Source organism: Gobius niger (assembly GCF_951799975.1).
Source record: "Gobius niger genome assembly, chromosome: 1".
Classification (NCBI taxonomy): Eukaryota; Metazoa; Chordata; class Actinopteri; order Gobiiformes; family Gobiidae; genus Gobius; species Gobius niger.
In genome coordinates, this window is record NC_136852.1 from 46,433,619 (window position 1) to 46,460,092 (window position 26,474).

Here is a 26,474-nt window from a genome sequence, read left to right on the forward strand (position 1 = left end):
AAAGAATCGTCCTGTTAGTAGTTTAAATAATATTTACTTGTTTACATGTTATATTATCATTTTTCAACACTAGCCTTTAGCTCTAAGATAAAAGCTCCTACCTTACAACAGCTGGCGTTTCCTTTGGGTGCTGGATTCACAGCGAACATGATGTTTGTAATACGTTGCTGTGACTGTCCATCAGTAACTCGTTGTCCTTAACCAGATCCTGAGCTATCGCTATTTTTGTGTGGGAATCTGCTAATTGTGAACGTAAACGACCAGCGACAGGAAGTGCTGCGTCTGGCTGACTGTCCAGGAAGACGTCACGTGGGGAAACTGTGCATATAGCCTATTGATTGTTCGTGTGCAAAAGAAACGCATCTTTGATTGGAGCTTGTCGTCTTGATCCCGTCCGCTAGGGGGCGCCCGACACCCAGCGGTGGAGGTCCGGCGCCCGCTGAAGAAGATGGAGCAGATGACAGCCGACGAAGAAGCAGCGTTGGAGGCTGCTGCAGGTGCTTCTCCTACTGAGCCGGGTCCGTGTGAGATCCGCCGTGAAAACAGGTAAAAAACACCACAAACCGCCAACCGAACTGCGGAGACAACTCATCCCAGACTGCTCAACAAAACCACAGAAGCTTTGATTGCTTTTTCCCCCCCCCCGCGGTGAAACAAGTGAAAACAAAGTGATTCTGCGGCTGCTAAGTTGTTGCTGTAAAGGTGATCCCCCCACTCGTTTATCGATGAATTTTTAATACTTTGGCTTTAATCATAACCAGTTTCAAGCATGAGCACCAGGTTATTTACTTACTCTGAAATGATAATAATTGGCAGCCAGTCGTTATTACCTCGTTTTACCAGTGTAATTTCTAAGATGCTATCGCTGCTAGCTTCTCTGCTGTCACACGGATTCCCGTTCAAATCCAGCGGGATTTACGAATAACAGTGGGCTAATTCACGCTACGCTTTATTGTTGAAATTTTGTTGCTACACAGATAATTGTGCTTATTTATATCTTACATTTGGCATGTATTTAAAGTTGATAAAATACATACACTGTTAAATACACGAACGCATGTTGTTGCGTAAAGTAGACAGTGTAGTGGCTACCTACTTAAAAAGCTAAGTTATTATTATTACCCGGGCTGGATCCAAAGTATTGTCAATTGTTTACTTTGAAATAAGTGTAATGTCTTCCTAACCATTCCAGTTTTGTCAAGTGGTTTTGTGAGTTCATGTCTAGTCACAAGTTTATGGGATGAAAATGAATTGGCTTCTCAACAAAAGCAGGGTGACTGTGATTTTGCACTTTAGTCTAAATCCTCTTTGCGTGCTACAAGGTCATCGGCTCCCGAGCAACTGATGGCTAAGTTGCTAAGCCCTGAGCAGATAAGAGAAAGCATTGTGTTGTTACAAGCTGTTTGCTCAAGGAGTGTTAGCCCTGTGTGAAAAGCTGCCCACCGATTTGTCCCTGCACACTTTACACAGTGATAAAGCTGTTCTTGTGGCGTGTCTTAGGTGACTGAGAGTCCAAGGGCCAAACGCTTCTGCCTTAATCTGTCAGTGATTCACGTAGAACAAGGTACAATGATGGGAAATTGTAACTTTAAATACACAAGTAGTATCAATGTTTGTTGTTGTGTTTTTTTTTTGGTGATATTTTGGTTGAAGCGTATTGACTGCACTGTTGCTGTTATGGGAAGATAATTAACCTCTTAACCCCCACATAAACAAAGCACATTTTCTCTAGTTTGGCATTACCCAAATCTAAAAGCTTCTTCAAATTGTTTTTCAAATGTAACAAAAAAGCCACAAAGACATTTTTAAGTGCGACTGTTACAGTGGGGTGGAATGAGGTGAATAGCAGGAGCATAGTGGAACCAGAGGTTACATTAACCGAAAATTCTCCGTCATTTACGGAATATTTTTTACTTTGACGGAAAATTTCAAAGGCCGTCAGTCATTTTGAAGGATTGAAAATCAAGCCGTAACGGGAAAAAAAAGACGCAGCTCTGCTGTTTTTCATGGCGCGCGGGGCTCTCTCTCTTTCTCTCTCTCTCTCTAAAGTTTCACACTGCGTCTTGTCTTAGATGAGCTCTTACAAGTTGTATCACTGCCTAGCTAGCTAACTTTCCTGACCCGGGCGCTAACAACAACATGGGGAAGAAAACCACGATGCAAACGCGGTTAAAGGCTAATTATATCCTTCCCATCTGGAGCACTCTTCTCACGTACGTCTCAGGACGAGCTCATCTATTTCCCCCTCTCTCTCTCTTTCTCTCCCACGTGTGCGTAGCGGCGGCGCGTAGTGCAGTGATGTGAACTGGTAAACATTGTATATATGCACATAATATGCAGCCTATATATATACACATTTATTTCTTTTTTTTAAATGCTTATAATGAGAGATTAATTAATGAAGGATAAAAATAGCTCATGACGGATTTTTTTCAAACCTTTCCGTCAAAATGAAGGAGAGAAATTAATCCGAGCGAAACCACTGAGTGGAACCAAATGTGATAACACAAAGGACTGAACTACTTGTTTTATAATGGCTGGAGTGATATAGTGCTAACACTTCTGACCACAGCTATAGCTTTACCCATTTTACTGATCACATGATCAACAGGACGAAAGATAGTGATCCACTGTGACTCTCAGAGATCTCATCTGCTGCACCTGTTTCCGTTCTCAGTATTAGCTGAGTGTTACTATTTAGTCGGTGTTTACTCCCAATAAGCATAGCTCTAGTCTGGGAGATCTGGTGCAGTGTTGATTTTGACAACACATTTTTATTTACTTTTAGTCTTAGTCTTTTGACGAAAATGTAATTTGATTTTAGTCTAGTTTTAGTCAAAAAAATATCTTCAATTTTAGTCTAGTTTTAGTCGACTAAATTTAAGACGAATTTAGTCGACTTTGCATTGATAATATTAATTATAATCATATTTAATGTTGTTCCTCTGCTTCATGGAGCTGCTCCACATTAACAAAGCTCAGAGCTGATCTTTTGGCAGAGGATTTACATGATCTGAGGCTCTTTCAGACGGTCAATAGAAGTTTGGATGATTTTAGTCTCTCCCTTTCATTTTTATTTAGTCTTATTTTAGTCGACTAAATTATCTGGACATTTTAGTTACAGTTTTAGTCTCATGAGAAACTTTTAATTTAGTTTTAGTCCAATTTTAGTCGTCAAAAATAACACTTTGACTAAAATTAAGACTAAATATTTTAGACGACGAAATTAACACTGATCTGGTGGTATCTTTTTTTTAGTATCTGCTATTTGTGAGAGAAATAGATTTTTATTTAAAGTGATGTCTTGTCAACTTTAGATCCTTGCTCTGGACTAGAGAGTTCACAGCCTACACTCCTCATTTGAAACTGAAGACCGCGTTGTTACAGCGTTGTTTATCACATATTTGGCGCTTTTTTTCTTTTTGAACGTTTTTGTTGCTTTTTTCTCCATGTTTTTGTCACGTTCTTGTCATGATTGTGTTTTTGTTGTATGTTGTTTACGTCTCGCTTTCATTGCTCTTTTGACACTTATTTTCAAGAAGCTTTTAGAAGAAACCAAACTGGAGAGAATGTGCTCGGTTAAGGTGGGAGTTAAGAGGTTAAACCACATAGGGTAATGTTAATCATACCTAGGGCTGAGTTTAATTAATCGAAATCTAATAGATTTTCCTTTGAGCAGGCCGATATCGATTCGAAATACACTTGAATCGAAGGTGGTGTATTTCAATCTGCAATAACTTTGGAACTAAATGCGATGGAGACTCTCGCCATGGTCCATTCTTCGTTTTGAGCGTTCGCTCGTCCCTGTAGTCCTCCGGGGGCAAAGTTACAGCCTGGCAAAAAACTAGTAAAAAATCTTCCAAACAAAGATTTAGTGGTTTATTTCCATAAATCTTGCCAGACTTCAGTCTAATGTCTGTGGTGGCAGCCATGTTGTTTACTGTCAAAGCCCAGCCCGATTGGCTGTGCCAGTGCGTCATTACACACACATGGCCACATGGGGGTGGTGTTCAATTCTTAATATACATATCTATGTTTTCACTGATTTACTTAGTTAGTTTCTACTATTTGCAGCATTAGTTTTTTTCTGAGATTGTCTTCCTTATAAGATAAGATATTCTTTATTGATCTCACAATGGAGACATTCACTTGTTACATCGGCTCGAATATCCCTGTAAAATTGGTGCCGTGTGATATCCTTAACTGAATCGTGAATCAGGCCCTTTGGAAGGGAATCAAATCGATTTGGGAAATCCAAATCAATACCCAGCCCTGATCATAACTCGCACTCTTTTGTCAGTCAATAAGTGTAACCATATGAGACAATGCTGACACTAACTAATAATCCTTATCTGTGTCTGTTGTTGCATATTATACCCACCCCGCCCCCCATATTTATGCATAATATCACTCACTACTAGGGGTGTAACGGTACGCTAAAATTGTATTCGGTTCGGTTCACAGTTTTGGAGGGCTCGGTTCGGTTAATTTTCGGTACAAATAACTAACAAAATGTTTCTTTTGAAAAGCTGCCAATACACAATAGAATTCTTGCATAAAATAAATAAAAACGACCCATTTGGGTGATATTTTAAATAAATTGCACTCGTAGAATGAAATACACATTTTGTAACATTTAAAATAAAAATTTAAATACTGTAAGTAAGTGCGCGCTTGAGTGCGCTTACTGTATAGTAAGCGCAGTTTGAGCTTTTTCATAAAGTGCTGGTATAACTTTTTGGCTGAAGTGCGGACGTGATGGGATATTGTAGCGAGGCTCAAGACTTTTAATCAAATACTTAAAGCCAGCGCCTTCAACAACTGAATATGGGCGCAAATCCGTAGCGATGAAAACACCTATACCATGCGTGATTGCTTTTGCCCGATCCGAACTACTTGACAGGGGTTGTTTGATGCCGACGTTAGCGGTGTTTGCACAAGGCTGCTTTTCTTTAGTAGACGTGGTATTCACACTCGGATGATGCCATTTTAAGTGCGTTAACATGTTTGATGTGTTGCCTGCTGCATACCCGATCTCCGTGGAACAATGTCGGCAACAACTTTGGATTTATCCACTCATCTGTCCCCGTGAACCGTTACACCCCTACTCACTACCCCTTCTTTTACAGAATGGCCCAGTTGGGAGCAGTACTCTCCATTCTCGCGGCCCTGGGAGGAGCAGCACTCTTGGCCTCTGTGCATAAAATCGACGAAGGCCACACGGGAGTTTATTACAGGTGAGACAAACAAACAACATCTGCCACATGTCTGCACAACATCTGGGAATTGCTTTGTATTCAGGCAAAATATATTAATTGGATGCAGAACTGTTGCGTATATTTTTATAGCTGTAATAACTTTCCAAACAGACGTGAAGCAGAGCCTTCAGGGAGTGAGTGAGTGAGGGGAAAATGGCCTTAAGTGAACTTATGGAGCATTGTAAAACAAACCAATGAGGTACATTAACACAGGAAGAACAATCTGCAGTGTGTTCGATATGATTAATCCATTGAGTCGATACAGCCGGGCGATTGCTTGATTTTGAATTCCCTCTTCAGTGAATCCTCCTCAGGAATCCTCGACTGCTGCCTCTGACTAATGCTGTGGGCTAAAATACCAGACAATCGGGGTTTCTGGCACCGCTTTGTGACAAATGCAAGTGTAAATGAAACAGACTCTACACTTCACACAGTGTTGCTCAGTATTCCTGCGAAAAAGTATGATTAACTTTTTTAAGTTTATCTTTGCCTCTTGATAAGACATGTTTTAAGTTGAAATGTGTCATCCGACTGCTAAGAATTACGGGAAACGCAAATCAAGAAATTTAATACAATACTTGGAAATGTCTGTATTTTTAAAAGAAATGCACAGATATTTCCTTTTTAGGATAAATGAGTCTGCAATACAGTGTAGACCAGGAGTGGCAAACCGGCGAGCTACTTTTACAAAACAAAAACATCGGAGAGATACTTATGCTTCAAAGACACTCGAGTAAAATCCGATTTATGTGGAGTTGGTTTTGTCCTTATACTTAACAATATAGTCCCAATTGTTTACAGATTATGTTCAGCAAGTTCAGAACGATAAGGAAATGTACCTAAAATGTGGGCCATTAAGCTTTTGGAGAACTGCCTACTAGAAAGGGCTGGAGAGCTACTGGCTGAAGATCCCTGGTCTAGACTTTGTTAATGTGGTAAAGAAGCAAGAAACTGGTGATTAATGGAATACCTTCATGGGTGCACAGAGGCTGACTGATGATTGGACGGTCACAGTTTATTCTTGTTCTGAGAAATGAAGGAAATTGTCTGGATGATCCTTAACCTTTGAGCGGTAGTGTACTATAATATACTGCACTAATACAGGGTTTCCAAAGGGTATTAGAAACATTCTGACACAGAATGAATTTTGTGAAAATGACGGCCTTAAATGCCTTTCAAATGCATGACATTGGATTGAAACTGGCAGCGAATTTGGAAAATCATGACATTGCTCAACTATTTCTGCGTCCAATTTCCTTTTTAATATAGAAAAATCCCCCTAATTCCTCTTTTTAATGGAATGTTTGCAAATCTTAAGAAATAAAACGTTCACAGATTGCGTTTGTGGGACTCGAAATTGTGCTGCTACCTCCTATAAACCCTGCAACCTGACCCCCAAAAAAGTCACCACAAAAAAAAAAAGGTCACACACGATCATGTTTAGTTGGACGCCTTTAACTTTGATTACATTAGCACGCATTGTCAAAAGATCCAGTGGTGCCTTTAATTTTCACCAAGATCTTGTTTTGATGATGGGAGAGTGCGACCACTGCCCAAAGCCTTCTCCAGCACATCCCAAAGATTCTCAGTAGGGTTAAGATCTGGACAATCACAATATGAGCCTGATGAATTCTGGCATTGTCATCTTGGAATATTCCCGGGGCATCAGGGAAGAAGAATCATGGCGGCTTGTTAAAGGGGGGGTATTATGCAAAATGGACTTTTTCAAGCTTTACATCATGTTATTATGTCATTCCCTCATTAAAAACGTGCCTGAAGTGTTGCCTTGGCACATTCACGTATTTTTGAGTAATCTGTAAAAACTCTGATGGCGGCCATTTTAGGGATAGGTTTGCCTGAGTCCTCCTAGGAACGCCCCCACCTCCTGGAGACGCCTCCGAGCTTTCGTCACCAGCCGAGTAACCAACCACTGCTCCTCAGCAGAACCCCCTCCCCACTGATGCCACAGACAGCGTGTGGAGGGAGCGTGTCTGAAAGGGTCAGAGGTTCTTAAAGAGACAGAGGCCTATTTCAAGACATTCACTACAGCCATTTTGAGAGAGCAATTTTATACAAGGCAGTTATTCTAATTTACTGCATTTACAGACCAACAGAAGGTTTGGTCATCATTGTAGTGTGATATAGACTGGTGCTATGTGATTAAAAAAAGCATAATACCCCCTCTTTAAATCCAAGCGCTGTGTTTTATAATGAAACAAAAAGTATATATCGATTCTCAGTCATTAGACAGACGGCAACTCATTGTGAAATTGTTTCCAGGCTCACACAATCAGCTTGATGCATCATCGCACTTTCTTCCCACAGCTTTACTGTCCTGTCACTAAAGCCTCTTGGCCCAAAATGATTAACTTTCACCAATGCTCTCGAGCCATAACCACTTAAAGGTGCGCTGTGCAAGAAGCGCACATCTGTTTATCACAATGAAATAGTGTCCAGGATATGTTAACACGGACGTCCCAAACCGCAGCAAACACCATCCAGACTGCTCCTGCTCCTGCCTTTAGGACAAACTGAGCAGCGCAGACGCAGAAACACCTCATGGTTTACAAATGGATGTATTGTTTGCCTTTTCACGCACACATAATGATAATAATTATGGCTATTTTCGATGGCATCGTTAAAAACTGGAAGCGCCGCCGTAACCGTAACACCAAGCCCTCATTAATAATTAGAAATTACCAGGAGCATTTTAGGTCGCATTCGGATTCTTTCTTCTTCCACATGATGTTGCCAAAAACAACCTTAACAACCGTACAAATATATAATTATAAATATATGAAGTCCTTTTCTGCATTAATTGTAAAAGGCAGGTGAGATACTCAAGATTTAGCCCAATAATGTACCTGGCTTTCCCTGGTTTTGTCGTATTTAAAATATGTATTATTTTTATTGTAATTGAGCAATGTTCTATAACTGTCACCTTGCGACTATACTGTACATAAGGGCCGTGAGCAAGTCCCAGTTGTTGGAATAAGTCTCCCTCTTCCTGTGCCACTTAAGTTTTGCCAACTTTAACTTGGTGCAAAGCTATGACTAGGCCTGTCACGATATCAAATTTGAAGATCGACATATTGAGTCAGGAAAGTATCGCGATAAACGATGTTATTGACCGTAAAGATACTGGATACCGTGAACTCTAAAGCTTAAACATGACAGTAAACCTTTGAGTCATATCCTAAAATACCACACAAGCTGCAATAAAAATGAGATATAATGTAACTTAACTTTGCTTCAGTTAAAGAAAAAGGGGAAAAGCTAATAATATGTACAGATGATAAATATCGAGCCCAGAAATATATTGTTTATCTGTTAATGATAAGTCAATATTTATCGTAATTATTGTGACAGCTATACTTAATACTTACATTATACTATACCAATAGACAAACATCCAAACTTGTCAATATGTACTTGGATAAATTCATTTAAAAAACTGACTTACTACATAAACCAAAATCGAGATGATGAACATGAGACAGTCTGGTTACATACTCGTTGTGCACTGAAGCATGCAAACCCAGGATGAAACTTTATATCCCAGTGTTGTCTAATCCGCTGAGTAATATCCTGTGCTTCTGCGCTCACAGAGGGGGAGCGCTCCTGACCACCACCAGCGGTCCGGGCTTCCACCTGATGCTCCCATTCATCACCACATACAAGTCTGTGCAAGTGAGTGTCTTAACGCCTGTATGTTTGAGTGCCGGGAATACAGTCTGTCCCGCTGCTAATGGCCCGTGCCCTTCTCCCTTTGTGCAGACCACGTTACAGACGGATGAGGTGAAGAATGTGCCGTGCGGGACCAGGTGAGGTCTGCTCCCTGACATCGAGACTGTACATTAAGTGTTGCGTAACAGATGTGATGGGAGGTGGTGGGTCAGTGTGTGTTTTTATAACCCCACATTCATCCGAAAAGAACAAAGAGTGCCGTTCCTGTTATCTAATGATCCATGTTTCTCTGATTTTTCCGGGGCTGGATCACAGAGGTTGTACATACTTCCAGATCTAATCTACAAAAACATTCTAACTAACGTCATTTTGCTTTTGTGGTAAACACCGATTATTTCGATCAGCGGTTACTAATCCTTTTCTCTAGAAGCCCCCGTGCTCGAGCCAAGACAGGCCAAGCCCCACATTCCAAAATCACAACCTCACAAGCGCATTAGACCATAAATATAACGACCAATACGCTTTTATTTCAAACAAACTGAATTTGGAGCGTTTTCTGCACATCGAACCGTTCTTAGTCATATGAGGAGTCTTTTATTTTCACCATTTTATTGGCTCAAATCATGTCTCTTATGACCCGACGCTCTGACCAGACAAAGCTCTGAGGCCCCTGTGACAAGTGACATACCAACATTCATATTGTTTCCCAACTCATGCCTATCCAAAGAAACTGCAGGACACTGAATGTTAAAAACGTCCATAACAAGCCCAAAAGTAGCTCCTTTTTGCACAATTGGGGGTTTTCCAGTGGACAAGGAAGCTGCCAAGTACACGGAACGCTACCCTGGGCTTAGCTTTGTCCCAATGGAAGATGGGTCAAACGCAGAGGACACATTTCTGTTGTCTTGTCCACATACGGGCCAAAATCTTTTAGTCAAACCAGTGTTAATTTCGTCGACTAAAATATTTAGTCTTTATTTTAGTCAAAGTGATGTTTTTGACGACTAAAACTAAATTAAAGGGACTTCCGGTGTCATGGCGGACTAGAGTAGACGCGCCGAGAGAGCCCAGGGCAAGATTTTGCTTTTTTTTTTAATACTCCAGCTACAAATCACAGTAAACTGATTCAAAACATAAGCAGCAAGCGTTGCTGAAAGAAGAATATCAGCAAAAATGTCAGGCAAACCGAAGCAACCACCGAAGGCAAAGGGTGACACGAACAAACAAGCTAATGCTAACGAGCAAGAGCTAGTGGCCGCCGCCGAGCTCTCGGTACCTATGTCAATGCTACAGGCTGAACTGGAGAGGAACCGGTTAGCCATTCTCAAGGAAATTAATGCCTCGCTTTCACCCCTCAATGCCACTCTGGATGATGTTAGCAAAAAGCTAGACGCTTACGAGCCGCGTCTGACTGACATGGAAATGAGCCTGTCTGACCACAGCGACAGGCTTGATCACCTCGAAAGGCGAGTGGACGTTTTGGAGAAGGAAAAGAGAGAACTGCAGACCAAGACAGAGGACCTCGAAAACCGCTCACGTAGAAATAACTTACGTATTATTGGCTTACCGGAGAATTCCGAAGGTCGCAATGCCACAGCTTTCATGTCCCAGTTCTTCGTGGAGGTACTGCAAGACCCATCATTTACCAGACCGCCTGAGCTGGACAGGGCGCACAGGGCTTTGAGAGCAAAACCCGCGGATAACGAAAAGCCAAGGCCAATGCTTGTCCGCTTCCTGCGCTTCCAGGAGAAGGAGCGGGTTCTTGCCATTGCACGGAAAAAGGGGCAGCTGCTTTACAACGGAGGCAAGATCTTTATCTTCCCAGACCTCAGCGCTGAGCTCACCAAGAAGCGGGCAGCTTTCAATCCAGTCAAGTCCAAGCTTTACCAAAGGGGAGTCAAGTTCTTTCTCCGCTATCCTGCTGTCCTCTGCGTTACGTACGAGCAAATGGATTACAAATTCGAATCCGTAGCTGCTGCCGAAGATTTCTACAAGCAACACCTATTCGAGGATGTTTAAACACATCCCTATATTGTCTGCTGGGATACCCTCAGATTACCGCTAGAGGGCGCCGAGGGAGCATGGATGAGCCTTATTGCGGTGGACATTTAAGACTGTTAGATGAAAACACAAAATGATAGGTACTTTTTCCTTCTGTTTGTTTTTTCTCCTCTTCACGATATATATATATACCTATTTTTTAATTACTGTTATTTTTATGTGCTTTTTGATATAGCACTAATTTTATTTGTTTGTATTTTAAAGTTACTTATTTTTCAGTGTGTGGGTTGGGTCACCTGGTGACTGGGGGAGGGGTCAGCTGACTGGTTGTTTTGTCAAGGTGGTTTGCCTGAGCTAACATGACTATTGTTGCTATTATATAACAATTGTAGCTAGTTTTTTTTTGTTTTTTGTTTTTTTGTTTAATTTTTTTTTTTTTTTTTAATTATTATTATTATTATTATTGTTTTGCTCTGGGGACTCGTTGTGTAGAGATTTGAATGTTGTTCTTTAGAGTGGCCTCCCGGGAGGTCCTTGGAGAGATTATTACCCTGTTCACTCCGTTTGGGGGGGTGGAAGTAAGGGGAGGGCTGAGTGCATTTTGTTTTATTTTGTTCTCCAAAACTGTTGTCACACTGTTTTGTTTTGTTTTGTTCTGTTTTACCTCTACTTCACTTACATGGGAATCCAAACAGATTTTTGTATTCTTTGTATTCTTACTATCTATTTTTTTCTTTAATTAATAACATATGGCAAGTAATAGTACAATTACGTGCAATGGACGCACTGTCCGAATATTATCTTGGAATGTAGGGGGCATTAATGGTGCCACTAAAAGAACCAGAGTTCTTTCTCATATTAAAGATCTAAAAGGGGATTTGATATTTCTCCAGGAAACCCACTTGCGTAATATAGATCAGAAACGACTAAACCAGTCTTGGATCAGTCATATCTTTCATTCTCGATTTAATAATAAAACAAGAGGAGCAGCTATATTGATCAGGAAAAACGTTCCTTTTAATATGTCAGAGACTGTATTTGACAACAATGGCAGGTATGTGATTGTAGTGGGCGCTCTTTGCCAACAACCAGTTGTGCTTGTGAGTGTTTACGCACCTAATTATGATGACGAAGATTTTATAAAAAGACTAGTCTCTTCAATACCAAAATTACATTCTCACCATTTGATATTGGGGGGGGACTTGAATACTGTTCTAAATCCGACTCTAGATAAATCCAGCCCTAAGGATACCACACCACCAAAGATGGCACAGGCTCTTTTGCAACTCATGTCCCAGTATGGTCTTGTTGATATATGGCGGCACTTACATCCAGCTGACAAACAGTTCTCGTTCTATTCCCATGTGCACAAAACACACTCGCGTATTGATAACTTTGTAATCGATAAAGCTTTACTGCCCTTAGTAACAACAACTGAATATCAGGCAAGGGTAATCTCTGATCATTCTCCTTTAACACTAGAATTACAATTTATCTCTAGCCCTAGAGACTTTCGCTCCTGGCGGCTCAACCCCGTACTCTTATCAGATGACAATTTTATTGCACATATAAATCAGACTATAGACATTTACCTCGAGACTAATCAGGTTAACAATACAAATTCAAGTTTACTCTGGGAGGCTTTAAAGGCTGTCCTTAGGGGTGAGATCATCTCATACTCTGCCCACTCAAGAAGAACCACTAATAGACGTAAGCAAGAGTTGACGCAATTAATTTCTGACATAGATAACCAATATGCTTTATCACCAACTAACGAACTGAATAAACAGAAACTTGAAGCACAAACAGAGTTTGACTTGATCTCGACTTCAGAGGCAGAGAAAATGCTTCATGCAGCCCAAGGTATGATATATGAACATGGGGAAAAAGCTGGTCGTCTGCTGGCAAATTATCTGAAAGGCAGAAGAGCTGCTCAAATGATTGTTCAAATTAGAAATGCAGCTAATCAAATAACATCTGATCCCCATGAAATAAATAATACGTTTATGAATTTTTACTCTCACCTATATAAATCAGACTGTCTGGTTAACGACCCATCAATGTTACGCTTTTTTGACAATATAGAAATGCCCAAATTGACGGTTGAGGAGAGTGCTCCTCTAGACTGTCCAATTACAATAAACGAGATTTGTAAGGCCATCAAATCAATGAACAGCGGAAAGTCACCAGGGCCTGACGGCTTTTTGGTTGAATTTTATAAGCAGTTCTCCACAAAATTAGCCCCTTTGTTGCTTCATATGTATAACGACTCTTTTCAGCAGGGAATTCTACCACCCTCTCTCAGACAGGCCACTATTTCACTAATACACAAACAAGGCAAAGACCCGGACAACTGTTCATCTTACAGACCTATTTCACTTTTAAATGTTGATGTAAAAATATTAGCAAAAATCTTCGCTAGCCGACTAGAATCAGTTATACACAACATAATCTCAGAAGACCAAACAGGTTTCATAAGGAGCCGACACTCTTTTACAAATGTTCGCCGTCTTCTTAACATTGTGTTTTCTCCATCCCCATTTCAAGTCCCAGAGGCGGTAGTTTCTTTGGATGCCGAAAAGGCCTTTGATCGTGTGGAGTGGCCTTACCTGTTTTTAACGCTGAAAAAATGTGGTTTTAGTGACCACTTCACCTCTTGGATTCGGCTGCTCTACACATCACCACAGGCTTGTGTATGCACTAACTCTTTGAGATCCTCTTTTTTTCCTCTAACGCGAGGAACACGGCAGGGTTGTCCATTGTCCCCCCTCCTTTTCGCCTTGGCTATTGAGCCACTCTCTGTAATGTTGAAAGGAGACTGTTCTATTCCAGGCATAAGGAGGGGCGGTGTTGAACACAAGGTCTCGTTATATGCGGACGACCTCTTACTATATATTTCTGACCCGGTCAATTCTTTATCTCATGTTTTGGATACACTTAAACGTTTTGGAAGCTTCTCAGGATACAAACTTAATATAGAAAAAAGCGACTTCTTCCCCATCAATCAATCAGCGAAAAATATTTCTCCTTCTAGCATACCATTTACCTTTTCCACAGCCAAATTTAAGTACCTGGGCATTAACATTTCACAAACTATGAAGAGTCTTTTTGATGACAACTTTGCTGTTCTCCTTAGCAAAGTAAAGGAAGACCTTCTAAAGTGGGACAAACTCCAACTTACTTTGGCTGGAAGGGTACAAAGCATAAAGATGAACATTGTCCCCCGTTTCCTATATTTGTTTCAGTGCCTCCCTCTATATCTACCCAAATCTTTTTTTACCACTATCAATGGCCTGATTTCGTCATACATATGGAACAACAAACCTCCTAGGCTTCAAAAAACATTATTACAAAGGGCTAGAGTGGATGGTGGTCTAGGACTGCCTGATTTGCAACATTATTACTGGGCATGCAATATGCATAAAATGTTATATTGGGCTTTTTATCCTGAGACAGTATGGTGCCAGCTAGAGCGTGATTCCTGTCACCATTCTTTGGTTGCTCTATTATGTCATCCTGGAAAATTAAAACTCAAACTGTATACAGACAATCCAATTGTATCAGTTACATTAAAAATTTGGCAGCAAATTAAGCGCAACTGTAATTGGCAAACACTTCCACTCAGTACTCCTCTTCGGAACACCTTATTTAAACCCGCTCAGATGGACACTCGATTTTCTGTCTGGGTAAGGCAAGGTTTGCGAACAATTGGAGATTTTTACACAGATGGAACCTTTTCCAGTTTTGAAGATCTTCGTTCTAAATTTAACCTTCAGGCAGCTGACCTATTCAGATATTTTCAAATCCGTAATTTCCTTAAATCTAATACTCCCTCATTCCCGGTTGTACCTCCCCAATCTGGTATTGATCTTCTCCGTCCTCTTGTTAAAATATCCAAACGTCATATATCCTTTTTGTACAACTTACTTACCCCAGACTCACCACCCGCCTTGGCCAAGATTAAAACGGACTGGGAGACAGAACTGGGTTTTTCCTTGAGTGAAGACTGGTGGTTTGCTGCGCTTAAGGAAATTAAGTCCTGCTCATCTTGTGTAAGATTGCAGGTGATACAATTCAAGGTGGCCCATAGGGCGCATTATAGCAAAACCAGATTAGCAAAGATATACCCAAGCGCTGCAGACATTTGTGATAGATGTTCTCAAACTCCCTGTAATCATACACATATGTTTTGGTCTTGTCCTAGGCTACAAAACTACTGGAAATCATACTTCAGAACAATTTCGGACATATTGGGACACAATCTTGAACCGTGCCCTCTCATTGCAATTTTTGGTACACCTAAACCAGGGATAAAATTGTCATCAAAACAAAAAAATATTGTCTCATTCACTTCGCTCATAGCCCGGCGCAAAATATTACTTTTGTGGAAGAACCCGGTGCCGCCCTCTGCAACATCCTGGTTACGGGACACGATGTCCTTCTTAAAGTTAGAAAAAATCAAATTCTCGTTGAGGGGCAGTACAGACACCTTTTATCAAAACTGGAACCCCCTACTTCAGTATTTTAAGGAAATGACCTCTTTTTCTGTTGACTGAAAAGCAAGCTTGTACGGATATGCTTTGTCATTGGATTCCCTTTTTTTTTTTTTTTTTTTTTTTTTTTTAACTTTTTTTTTAATTTTTTTTTAAGTGATGTATTGGTACAACAATCATAAGCCTGTAAGAACAACACAATTGTGCTCAGCTTGGGGAGTGTGGGGGGTGGGTTAGTGGGTGTTCTTGTCATCTAACAGTTCAGAATTGACATTTTGTAAAATGTAAAATACAAAAATGTTCAATAAATTTTGTTGAAAAAAAAAAAAACTAAATTAAAGGTTTCTCATGAGACTAAAACTATGACTAAAATGTCCAGATATTTTAGTCGACTAAAAAAAGACTACATAAAAATGAAAAAAGGAGAGACTAAAATCATCAAAACGTCTACTGACAGTCTGAAAGAGCCTCATATCATTTAAATTCACTGCCAAATGACTTGTACTAAAATAAAATATGGTGTCAAAATTAAGACTGAGTCAAACACAAAACCACTCTCTCATTATCATGTATCGTTTTAGTTTGATAATCATAAGAAAGTGTGAGGTACGGTGCTAAAACATTGATTTATTATCCCAAATTCCAAATATATCAAACCGTGCGACTGAAGCTCACCGTTGAGAGATTTACTGGTGATGGCGCAGACTTTGTGAAATATCTGCCTAAAATGGGCCCCTATCAGTCCAAGCGGCGCCGTGAATTATGCGCGGAGCCTGCTTTATCTTCTCTAAATGTGTTTCGGTAAATATTCCTCTTACTTTCGTTCCAGCGGCGGAGTGATGATTTACTTTGATCGCATTGAAGTGGTCAACTACCTCGTCCCTTCAGCAGGTAATCTTTCTCCAGCCAGGAAAAACATTCAAAACGCACACATATCCGCCGCCGTTGTTTTCTTTGGGATTATTTGACTCGGAGCAACAGTAACAGCTCGTTAATTTAACTGGACAGGGAGAAATCTGGAAGCACCTGGGCCCGCACTGTCTTTCTCTGACTGCACATCCAACGAAGATCGATTGTTCCACACCTGATCTTGGTTATCATAGCAGTGTGCTTACTTTGATGATCCAAAACACAAATAAATATACTTTTATACTGCCTACTCCACTGCAATTCTATAAAGGCTAGAAAGTAAAAAGTAGAGATGCACCAATCCAGCTTTTTTTGCTTCCAATACCGATAACCAATACCAAGAGACTTCTTAAAAGTGTCGTTCTCTGAGTGAAAAAGTGAATGGTCCGCTTGTTTTCATTGTGAGATCAATAAAGTCTTATCTTTTCTTGTTATTATGATACCGATCAATTATTTTAATTAATAAACTCATGGAAAACATTTAACCTCTTAACCCCCGCCTTAACCAAGTCCATTTTCTCCAGTTCAGCTTTACCGGTGCAACACTTCATTTGAAAGCGAAGACCTACAAAACTCATCTAAACAAATCTTTTTAATGTCTTTTTTGTGTTGTTTTATTCTTTTTTTATCACTTTTTCATAACAGAAAAATCCTCACGGTTGTGTCGCTCTTTGTTTGCATTTTCATCCTCGTTTTCATCTTGTTTTGATGCTGTTTTGACACTTTTTTCAAGAAGCTTTTAGATTTGGTTAATATTCGGGGGTTAAGAGGTTAACAAGGATCACTGGACTTTCAACATTAGCCTTGGGATATGAACAACTCCCACAAAGTGATTTGATCATTCCAACTTGTGCATTACAAATATCTTATATCAGTGGTTCTTTCACAGCATGTCATGAACTAAAATACAAACACTTGGTCACTCCATTAGGGAACGATTTATTTTAATGGGCTACTTTCGATATTTCATTCACAGTTTCTGTCTTGATTAGTTGGCCTTAGCATTAGCATGCTCCTGCTAGCTTTAGCATGCTGTTGCTAAACGCAGCATTTTGTGCAGCGTTCACGAATGCCTCATGCACATTTGAGAACAGTCAATACCACCAATGAAGGTTTGTCCCGTTATGGTGTTGTACAGGTTATGTGTTCGGGCCGGGGGCAATTCTCCTGTATTTGAAGCGCCAATTTACCATTTAAAAGGTTGATTTCAACTTGTGCACTCTACTTTGAATTCTTAAGCCGTAAATTCCACCTCTGCCATTAACCCACTTCAGTACTTTCACTTAATTAATAACTTGACAGAACATCTTTATTGGAGTAATATTTGACCATAATATATCTCTGTACTTTCACTCAAGTAATGATCAACCACTGGTTGCACCACTTTGTTTGAAGGAGGGGTATTATACAAAATGTACATTTCCTATTGCTAAGCTTCATCCTGTCATCGTGAAGTGATTGACGGGGAGCAAGGGGTGGGTGATGGGAGGGGCTTATGGTGGGATCGTTTGAAAATCAGGAAGGGAAACTACAGGATATTCTGCTTCAGCCGTTTAAGATCAAAATTGCATTTTTTTAACCAACAAAGTGTGAAATAGTAATTGATGTGTTTGAGATTATTACCAAATACTTGTAAAAAGCCCCTTAAGGCTAATAAGGGAGAGACAATTTTTATTATAAGTAAAAATTATTATTGGGGTCCCTGGTCGTCATGATGTGTTGCAGTTTAGTATCTTTAGTATTCCAAGCACTCACTGCTGGCACCAGTTTTGAACACACTTAATTATTAATAAAAGTATACACTGATATTTTCCTGTACAACAGTAGTTTAAGAAGCCTGAATTATGCATGTATTATGTGAATGCTCTATATTTCCCTCCTCTGTCTCTTCACAGTGTTTGACATTGTGAGAAACTTCACGGCCGACTACGACAAAGCCCTGATCTTCAACAAAGTGCATCATGAGCTGAACCAGTTCTGCAGCGTGCACTCTCTGCAGGAGGTCTACATCGGACTGTTCGGTGAGTACAGGCCACAGCCTAAAGAAAAATTAGGTTTTTGCTTTTATTAACAGGGATTAATTTTAATGTTTAATCCTAAAAGTACATACTACTGAATGAAGATGAATTAAAGAATATCACACTCGCAATAATCGTGAAGTTGTGAAAATGACTTCTTTTCCTCCTGTAAACTCTCTTACTCACTCGTGCACCAAACCCACCGTGCCATAAACAGCAGGCATTGGGAAGCTTCAAAACAGACCGAATTTACGACTCGCCTCCTTTTTTCATAGAAACCACTTATCCCTCAACAGCTGCTTTGCATATGTGCGAACCTGCAGTGAATCAAGCTTGTTTTATGGCAAACCACTGCCCACAGATGATGTCCTACTTTGTGACAAGATTGTAAATAGTTGTTGTTTTCTTCACCTAAACAACTTGACGTTTGCAGGCAAATTAGTTCAATGTTTTTGGCCATGTCAGAAAAGATCTTAACTTATTCTTGATGTTTCAGTCACTACAACGTTCTGGAGACCTACATTTTTTCTTTTTCCAAGGGAGATGTAATAGGTAACAGGGATAGGATGATGCGGGTGTCACAGTTCGATGCAGTGAAGATGAAAACATAAGATGTGCATCAGTAATATCTATCTTCATGCTTCAACTCATCTGATGATTTTGCAATCTTTTCATACATGCGGGGTCACCGCAGTGTTTTATCAGCCTGTGGTTATCTGTAATGTGTCGTTACTTGCTTACAAAGCTGGTAAAAGATCAGAGTCACGTCCACAAAACAACATGTTTAAAAACTCATTTATTTCATATTTGTCATATTTGCTGGTTTAAGCTGTAGCTAAATCGTCAAATTCCCAGTGTGAAGTAAAGCAAATGCCCTGTACTCACCATTCACTTAATTCAGTGTTTCCATGGGGCATTAAAAAGTCATTAAAGTATGCAATGTCGACTTTCTTGAGGTTTAAACCATGTTTTAACATTGTTCCCTCTTCAAAGACAGACCTGGAGTAGTATTTCACAACATTCACACAGTTTTGAGTCAATCCTCAAACAAAGCTGTTAAATTGAGCTGTTTCTTCTTCTACGGCGTCAGCGCCTCGTTCTGTACTTCCTGATTAAACTCACGTTATGGTACAAACCCAACAACTGTCCTCCACATTTTTAAAACCCATAATCCAACGTTATTTTGAGCAGTTTTGTGCTCGTAGTTTGTTTATCAAGCACTGCTGGAGCTGCTCACACGCCGTATCCAACCTGGAAGTAATTCTTTAAAGAAAACTATTCCTATAGCTGCCAACAGGGGGAGCCCCAGACAAGATTATCACTAGCTCTTTCACCTGCATTTCATTGTTGCTATTAAATTCTTTAATAGACATGTTTACAAATTATAAAACGTAAAATATCTAAGCTGAGGCTCCCAAAATAATGTCTATTATTATTAAGTCTATGTTTAAGCTCCAAATGAATGAAATCGAGGACTGTCATTACATTTTGATTTCTTGGAAAATGATGACATTGCTCAACAATTTTCATGTACCAATACCAAAATTAGGGTCTAAACATGTTCAGTTGCAGTTCTGTTGAAATTGTTAAATATAAATTGTAAAATAAAGTATTTGAGCCTTAAAATGGCATTAACAAGCACTACATTTGCATTGCTTCCGCCTGTCTACACCCTGTACTTTGGGGGTGGGCTGGCGAAGGGCCTGGTTCTCCTCATAACCAGGTGCTTGTGTTTTTAAAGAGGCTTGTTGTCTTTGAACGGAGCGCACTTCCTCTGAGTCACAAAACTCTAATGGGACACGGCCTTACAGCTCCTCACACCTCCAGCTGAAGACTGTCCTTCCTTCTGCACTGCATGATTAGTGTCAAGAGAAACTGCACTTAACCCTGTTTGTATAAGTTAGTCCGTTTCTTACTTTCCATGTATGATTTGGGGTTTGTGGATTGTAGTGGGAGTTACTTCACGTACATTTATGACTATGTTTTAGTTTTTCCCTTTTTGTGTTCAGTAGATGTGAGGACCTCTACCGACACAGGAGTCCAAGATTTGATGGATTAATAATTGCAAACACCTGAATATGTTGACGCATATATTCTCTCTCATAACATTGCCTGTGGGTTTATGTATTTAATAACATGGCAGCTTTTCTCTTTACTGTTGTTAATGGAAGCAAACTCTGGGGCCCCACATTGGCCAGATCTTCTTGCCAAGCAGTCGTCCTGTGTGGGCTCACACAATTCACTATAATGTAATTGCCACTTCGCAAAGCCAGTTTCTCCCAGTCTAATTTGATTTTAAAAAAGGTTATTCCAGAGAAAATCGTTATATACAATCCAACTAGACCCAATTAGCTGAACACTTAAGCCTCAGAGAAGTGTTGTACATATTTATTTGAATTTGTCACGTTGTAAAGATGATTAGATAACACAATGTTGTTTGTCCGTGTAACACCGACCCCTTTAGATCAACACTTGGAGACCTCTTAAGTGCTCCTCTGTAGCCAAGTAAACAACTGCCAAAAGTTTAGAAAGAAAAGCATTTTATATTCACCCACTGAGGCCCTTTTTAGGGGTCTGGGTTCTGTCAAAGCCAGAATACACAACATCTCTGACTTTCTCTCATAAAAACTTGAAACCTCAGCAGTTGTTGTAAGAAGTGATTTAGTGTATTGGGTAAGTTGTGAATTTACAGATTTCACCCCCCTTCTTTTCAGATCAAATCGACGAGAACCTGAAGTTGACGCTACAGACTGATCTCACCTCCATGGCCCCTGGACTCATCATACAGGTACAGTGTAACGGCAATGCAAAGTTAAAGCCACAAAGCGGAACATTTCACCAAATAAGCAGATTAAAAATAAGCACTGATTCAGTCACAGGTTCTTTTATTGGTGAAATACACCTAAACAAACATGTGTCTGTAGTGTGAGCGAGCTCGCCTCTCCTCAAACCTGGCGCCTCATTTACACCCAGTACGTTACGCTCACGGCCTGTTTTATGCACGTCAAATCACGCATTCTAGTTTACACAGTGTCCGTTCGTCTTTAATCCATCATGTATTAATGTAGAATCACATATACAGTAAATCATCTTAAAATGCAATATAGGCGCTTATATCCATTTCCTAGATTTTAACTTTCTTAGGCAATGCTTAGTGTGTTTATGCGTTTACCTGCGCCACAAGAAACGTCACACGGAGCCGCCGTTGGTCTGTGTCATCTCCTCCTCCACTTACTCCTCTCCTCCTCCTCTCTCATCACCCGGTTGTCTGTACTCATCTTTCCCTTTCGGTCCTCTGCTTGTCTGTTGTCCTCTGTCCTCCTCTCCAGGCCTCTTTACTCCTCCGATCATCCCCATTCTTATAGCAAACGTGCTTTGGGTCCCCAGACTTTCAAAGGGGGTCCGTGTGAGAGAAAAAAGTAAAAAAGAAAGCCGGGCCGTGTGATTCATCTCGATACAATCAAGTTCGCTCATTTCGTATGAAAAGCAAGAATTTCATTGATACTTCTCGAGAAACAGTTTGCAGAGCTGCTGGTTTGTTTATTCATGATGAAGACAGGAATAAGTCCATTGGAGGGACGGCTCATGGTACATGTGCAGGAAACCAGGTCACACTCATTGTTCTTGTACGGGAAATTTGCCCTGAGCATTTTTTGACCTATTCATCACCAGTGTGATTGGGAAACCCTGACCTAAAAACCTTTCTCCATATCTCGACTCGGTGGAACTCATGGCTTCTTTGAAATATGTTCATTTCTAGGAATTCTTTGGCCGATGAGATTTATTAGACGGGACAGTTGAGGGTGAAAGAGGATGAAGGATCGTGGTCTGCCATTTATGCAGCAGCCTTAAAGGAATAGGCCACCGTTTTTACATACTGAGATATGTTCTCACCTTAGCTTTGACGAGTTCTTTAGGACCTGTCTGATCTTCACCCGTGCCTTCAATCACGTAAACACAGCGCAGACGGCGTTAGCATTTAGCCTCTCCCTCTCTCCACTATAGCTCCAAAACAGGTCAAGATAGAAGCTACCACGCTCTTCCATGTTTTCCCTATTTAAATATGGTTACGTGAAGTGTTACACTACAAAGTATAATTACACAAAATTAAACAATGTGGATTTTCTAAGCGGATAAAAGGGGGAACTATATTGTAAGGCGTAATAATACCAGGAGTAGTTCGAAATCCGTGCAGTAATCTTCACTTTACTGCGCAGTAATCTTCACTTTACTGTGCGGATGCCAAATTACTCCTGGTATTATTACGCCTTACAATATAGTTCCCCTTTTATCCGCTTAGAAAACCCACATTGTTTAATTTTGTGTAATTATACTTTGTAGTGGAACACTCATATCTCAGTATGTAAAAACAGTGGCCTATTCCTTTAAAGGGGGCCTATTATGCAAAATCGACTTTTTCAAGCTTTACATCATGTTATTAAGTCATTCCCTCATTAAAACCATGCCTGAAGTGTTGCCTTAGCACATTCACGTATTTTCGAGTAATCTGTAGAAACTCTGATGGCGGCCATTTTAGGGATAAAACGCCTGATTCCTTCAGGAAACGCCCTCGACCTCCAGGATACGCCTCCGACCTTTCGTCACCAGCCGAGTAACCAACCACTGCTCCTCAGCAGAACCCCCTCCCCGCAGTGTCTAGCCCTAAGATGTAAACAGAGTCATCATGGAGGATTAGCTTCATGTGTTGTGAACCGGAGCCACAGCAGACTTTTACAAAGACACACATCAATGTTTCTGTTACCGAAATACACAGGATTAAAACCGGTGACAAGAACGCTTATTTCAGTGTCTGGTTCTGCGCTGGGCCTTGATGATGCACAGAGCCTCCGGAGAAAGCTAATGCTAAGCTAAACCTCGAGTCATCACGTGAAAACGAGAAATATGCACAGATAAAGTCAATAAAACCACCACACACATAAAGAACCGTTTAACAATGATCACACACGGAGCCTGGCTTGTTGATTTGGAAGTGTATTGCTCACATTTCATCTACAATGGGTCATAGCCGAGTGGTTTTCTCCCGGAGCTAACAAGCTAGCCGCGACAAGCTAACGGGAAAATTCACTGAATACAAGCATATTATGCATTGAAAACGTCACTAAAACAGGCAACTGCTTGAAGCAGCCTTTATGATGATCACACACTGAGCCGGGCTTGTTGATTTCGTAGTTTATTGCTCACATTTCATCTACAGTGAGTCGTAGCCGAGTGGTTTTCTCCCGGAGCTAAGGCACTATTAGCCGCGACAAGCTAACAACCTTCACCTTCACAACATTCATTGAAAACAGGCAGCATATTATGCACAAATAACGTCAATAAAGCCGGCAACTACTCGAAGCAGCCTTTACGATGATCACACAATGAGCCTGGTTTACACATTTGTGGTTTATTACAGACTTTTCATCAACAATGAGCTGTAGTCGATTATAACAAGCTAACGGGGTAACCTCGAAAAACCATTGTCCACTTGCACAGATAATGTCCGTCTTTGAATCGTATGGGCTCCTGCAGATCCTGGTGTCGTCCATGGGGGTATAGTTAGAGATCCATAGGGCATGGCAGATGCAAAGAGAGAGCCTCCAAACAGCAGTTATTTTTCAGGCAAGAGCCCCTTCCAAGCGTCCGGTGTGGAAGGTTCGTTTCCAAATAATATCCTGTGTGGCCATTGTTCACAAAGTGATAAACAGGAGGTCCTTTCCAACAATAAAAATTAAAATGCACTGATCGTAGTTTCAATACCGTTGAGACAACGAGCGCAGTGTTGTGAGGCCACAGACAGCGTGTGGAGGGGGCGTGTCGGAAAGGGTCAGAGGTTTTTAAAGAGACAGAGGCCTATTTCAAGTCATTTGCTACCGCCATTTTGAAAGAGCAATTTTATACAAGGCAGTTATTCTAATTTACTGCATTGACAGACCAACAGAAGGTTTCGTCATCATTGTAGTGTGCTATAGACTGGTGCTATGTGGCTGAAAAAAGCATAATACCCCCTCTTTAAGCACTATCCTCCTCCGCTGTACAACTTTTTTGACCTTTTGACCATGTTATAATATTACATTCTCATCCTCATGGCGGCACGGTGGTGCAGCGGTTAGCACTCGTGTCTTACAGCATTAGGTATCGGCGTAGTATCACTGGCTTCAGTTTGTTGCTCTTGTGACATAGTAACATTTAAACTTCATCTTTGCTCCATCTTTGTTCATTCACTGGGCACATTGCTGGCGGATTAGTTTAAGTAAATGGTTACATTGATATAGCGCTTTTCTACCTCTATCCGAGAACCAGGCTATTTAAATGTGCACGCGAAAAAGCGATCAGTAACACGCGGTATTTCAAAATGTGTCAACAATGTTGCCTTGAAAATTGAGAGGAGTGAGAGGAGTGAGAGGAGAGAGAGGAGAGAGAGGGGAGAGAGGGGAGAGAGGAGAGAGAGGAGAGAGAGGGGAGAGAGGAGAGAGAGGAGAGAGAGGAGAGAGAGGGGAGAGAGGAGAGAGAGGAGAGAGAGGAGAGAGAGGAGAGAGAGGGGAGAGAGAGGGGAGAGAGAGGGGAGAGAGGGGAGAGAGGGGAGAGAGAGGAGAGAGAGGGGAGAGAGAGGAGAGAGAGGGGGGAGAGAGGGGAGAGAGGGGAGAGAGAGAGGGGAGAGAGGGGGGAGAGAGAGGAGAGAGAGGGGAGAGAGAGGGGAGAGAGGGGAGAGAGAGAGGAGAGAGGGGAGAGAGGGGGGAGAGGAGAGAGAGGGGGGAGAGAGAGGGGAGAGAGGGGAGAGAGGGGAGAGAGGGGAGAGAGGAGAGAGGGGAGAGAGGGAGAGAGGGGGAGAGGAGAGAGAGGGGAGAGAGGGGAGAGAGGAGAGAGAGAGGGGAGAGAGAGAGGGGAGAGAGAGAGGGGAGAGAGAGAGGGGAGAGAGAGAGGGGAGAGAGAGGGGGGAGAGGGGAGAGAGAGGGGAGAGAGAGGGGAGAGAGAGGGGAGAGAGAGGGGAGAGAGGGGGGAGAGAGAGGGGAGAGAGGGGGGAGAGGGAGGGGAGAGAGGGGAGAGAGAGGGGAGAGAGGGGAGAGAGGGGAGAGAGAGGGGGGAGAGAGGGGGGGGAGAGGGGGGAGAGGACAGAGACGAGTTAATCAGAAAGGAGAGTGTTTCATAAAACACGCAATATCTCCGTTTCTAGAAAAAAATCTGTGGTTTTGATCAAAACTAGCCTCTGGTTACACCTACAGAGAGCTTATAGTTTCACCTTTGAAACAAGCCATAGCATGTGTCCATAGCTATAACATAGAATAAGCCGTGGTGCTACAAATATCATGAAAAATGGTCTGGATTGTTGGCACTAAATCCCCAAAACAGCGCGGCACTCAATGTGTTAAGTAATCTATTGATATAACTTTGGTTATATCATCAAAACTGGCGAGGGCTGCAGCTATTCTCCATAGAGTTGAGGATAAAGGTCTTAGAAATCCTTTTTTGATTGGCTTGTCACCACTAAAGGGACCATTTAAAAACAGAGCTCATTTCTTGGAATTCACTGATCTTATCCAAAAGTAAAACCCCCTGAACTCACTGAACATTATTATTATCCAAAAGCCCCACAGTCAAAACATTATTGGTTGTTTTAGAGAAACTTTCATTATCATAAGGGTTTTTGGGCTCGTCCCTGTCCTCTGTAGAACCTGCCACATCAACGGGACCAGCCTGGTAGATCAGCCTCGGGTTTGTCAGGCTGGCCACATCCAGGAGAATCAACTGATGAACACGTCTTTGTTTGACGCCCATGATGACGGCAACAGCTGGACACCAAAATGTGTCAGGGTAGAGCTACATCACACTTTATTATTTATCGTCACTAAAAATCTCATTGCCAATATTATGGCAACTGCTCTTTCATGCTAATATCGGGAAAGATGCTGCCAATATGAGTGCTGTTAAATCCCAACTTTTAACTCATTTTGTTCTTAAAATTAAATAGTTGTGAGGATTTAAATCCTCGACTGGATTAATTGAGTTGAGGACGGTTGTTTCTATCTACAGAAGCTTCTTCGCTGACAGTATTAAAGAGACCTTTTACCTGTTCTCATTGTCATAGCAAAGAAGAATCTTCTGTAGAT

General features: G+C 41.1%; 1 protein-coding gene across 1 annotated transcript in view; it reads left to right on the plus strand.

The window, feature by feature from the left end:
• Window positions 1–449: 449 nt before the first annotated feature.
• The window catches only part of erlin2 (ER lipid raft associated 2), a 40,367-nt gene continuing 14,342 nt past the window's right edge, over window positions 450–26,474 (plus strand). Inside the window, exons 1-7 of the mRNA XM_079568486.1 lie at window positions 450–546; window positions 5,130–5,237; window positions 8,867–8,948; window positions 9,036–9,082; window positions 16,269–16,330; window positions 18,244–18,369; window positions 21,081–21,154. Coding sequence (XP_079424612.1) covers window positions 458–546; window positions 5,130–5,237; window positions 8,867–8,948; window positions 9,036–9,082; window positions 16,269–16,330; window positions 18,244–18,369; window positions 21,081–21,154 — 588 coding nt within the window. The 5' untranslated portion in view covers window positions 450–457. The remainder of the gene's footprint in view (window positions 547–5,129; window positions 5,238–8,866; window positions 8,949–9,035; window positions 9,083–16,268; window positions 16,331–18,243; window positions 18,370–21,080; window positions 21,155–26,474) is intronic.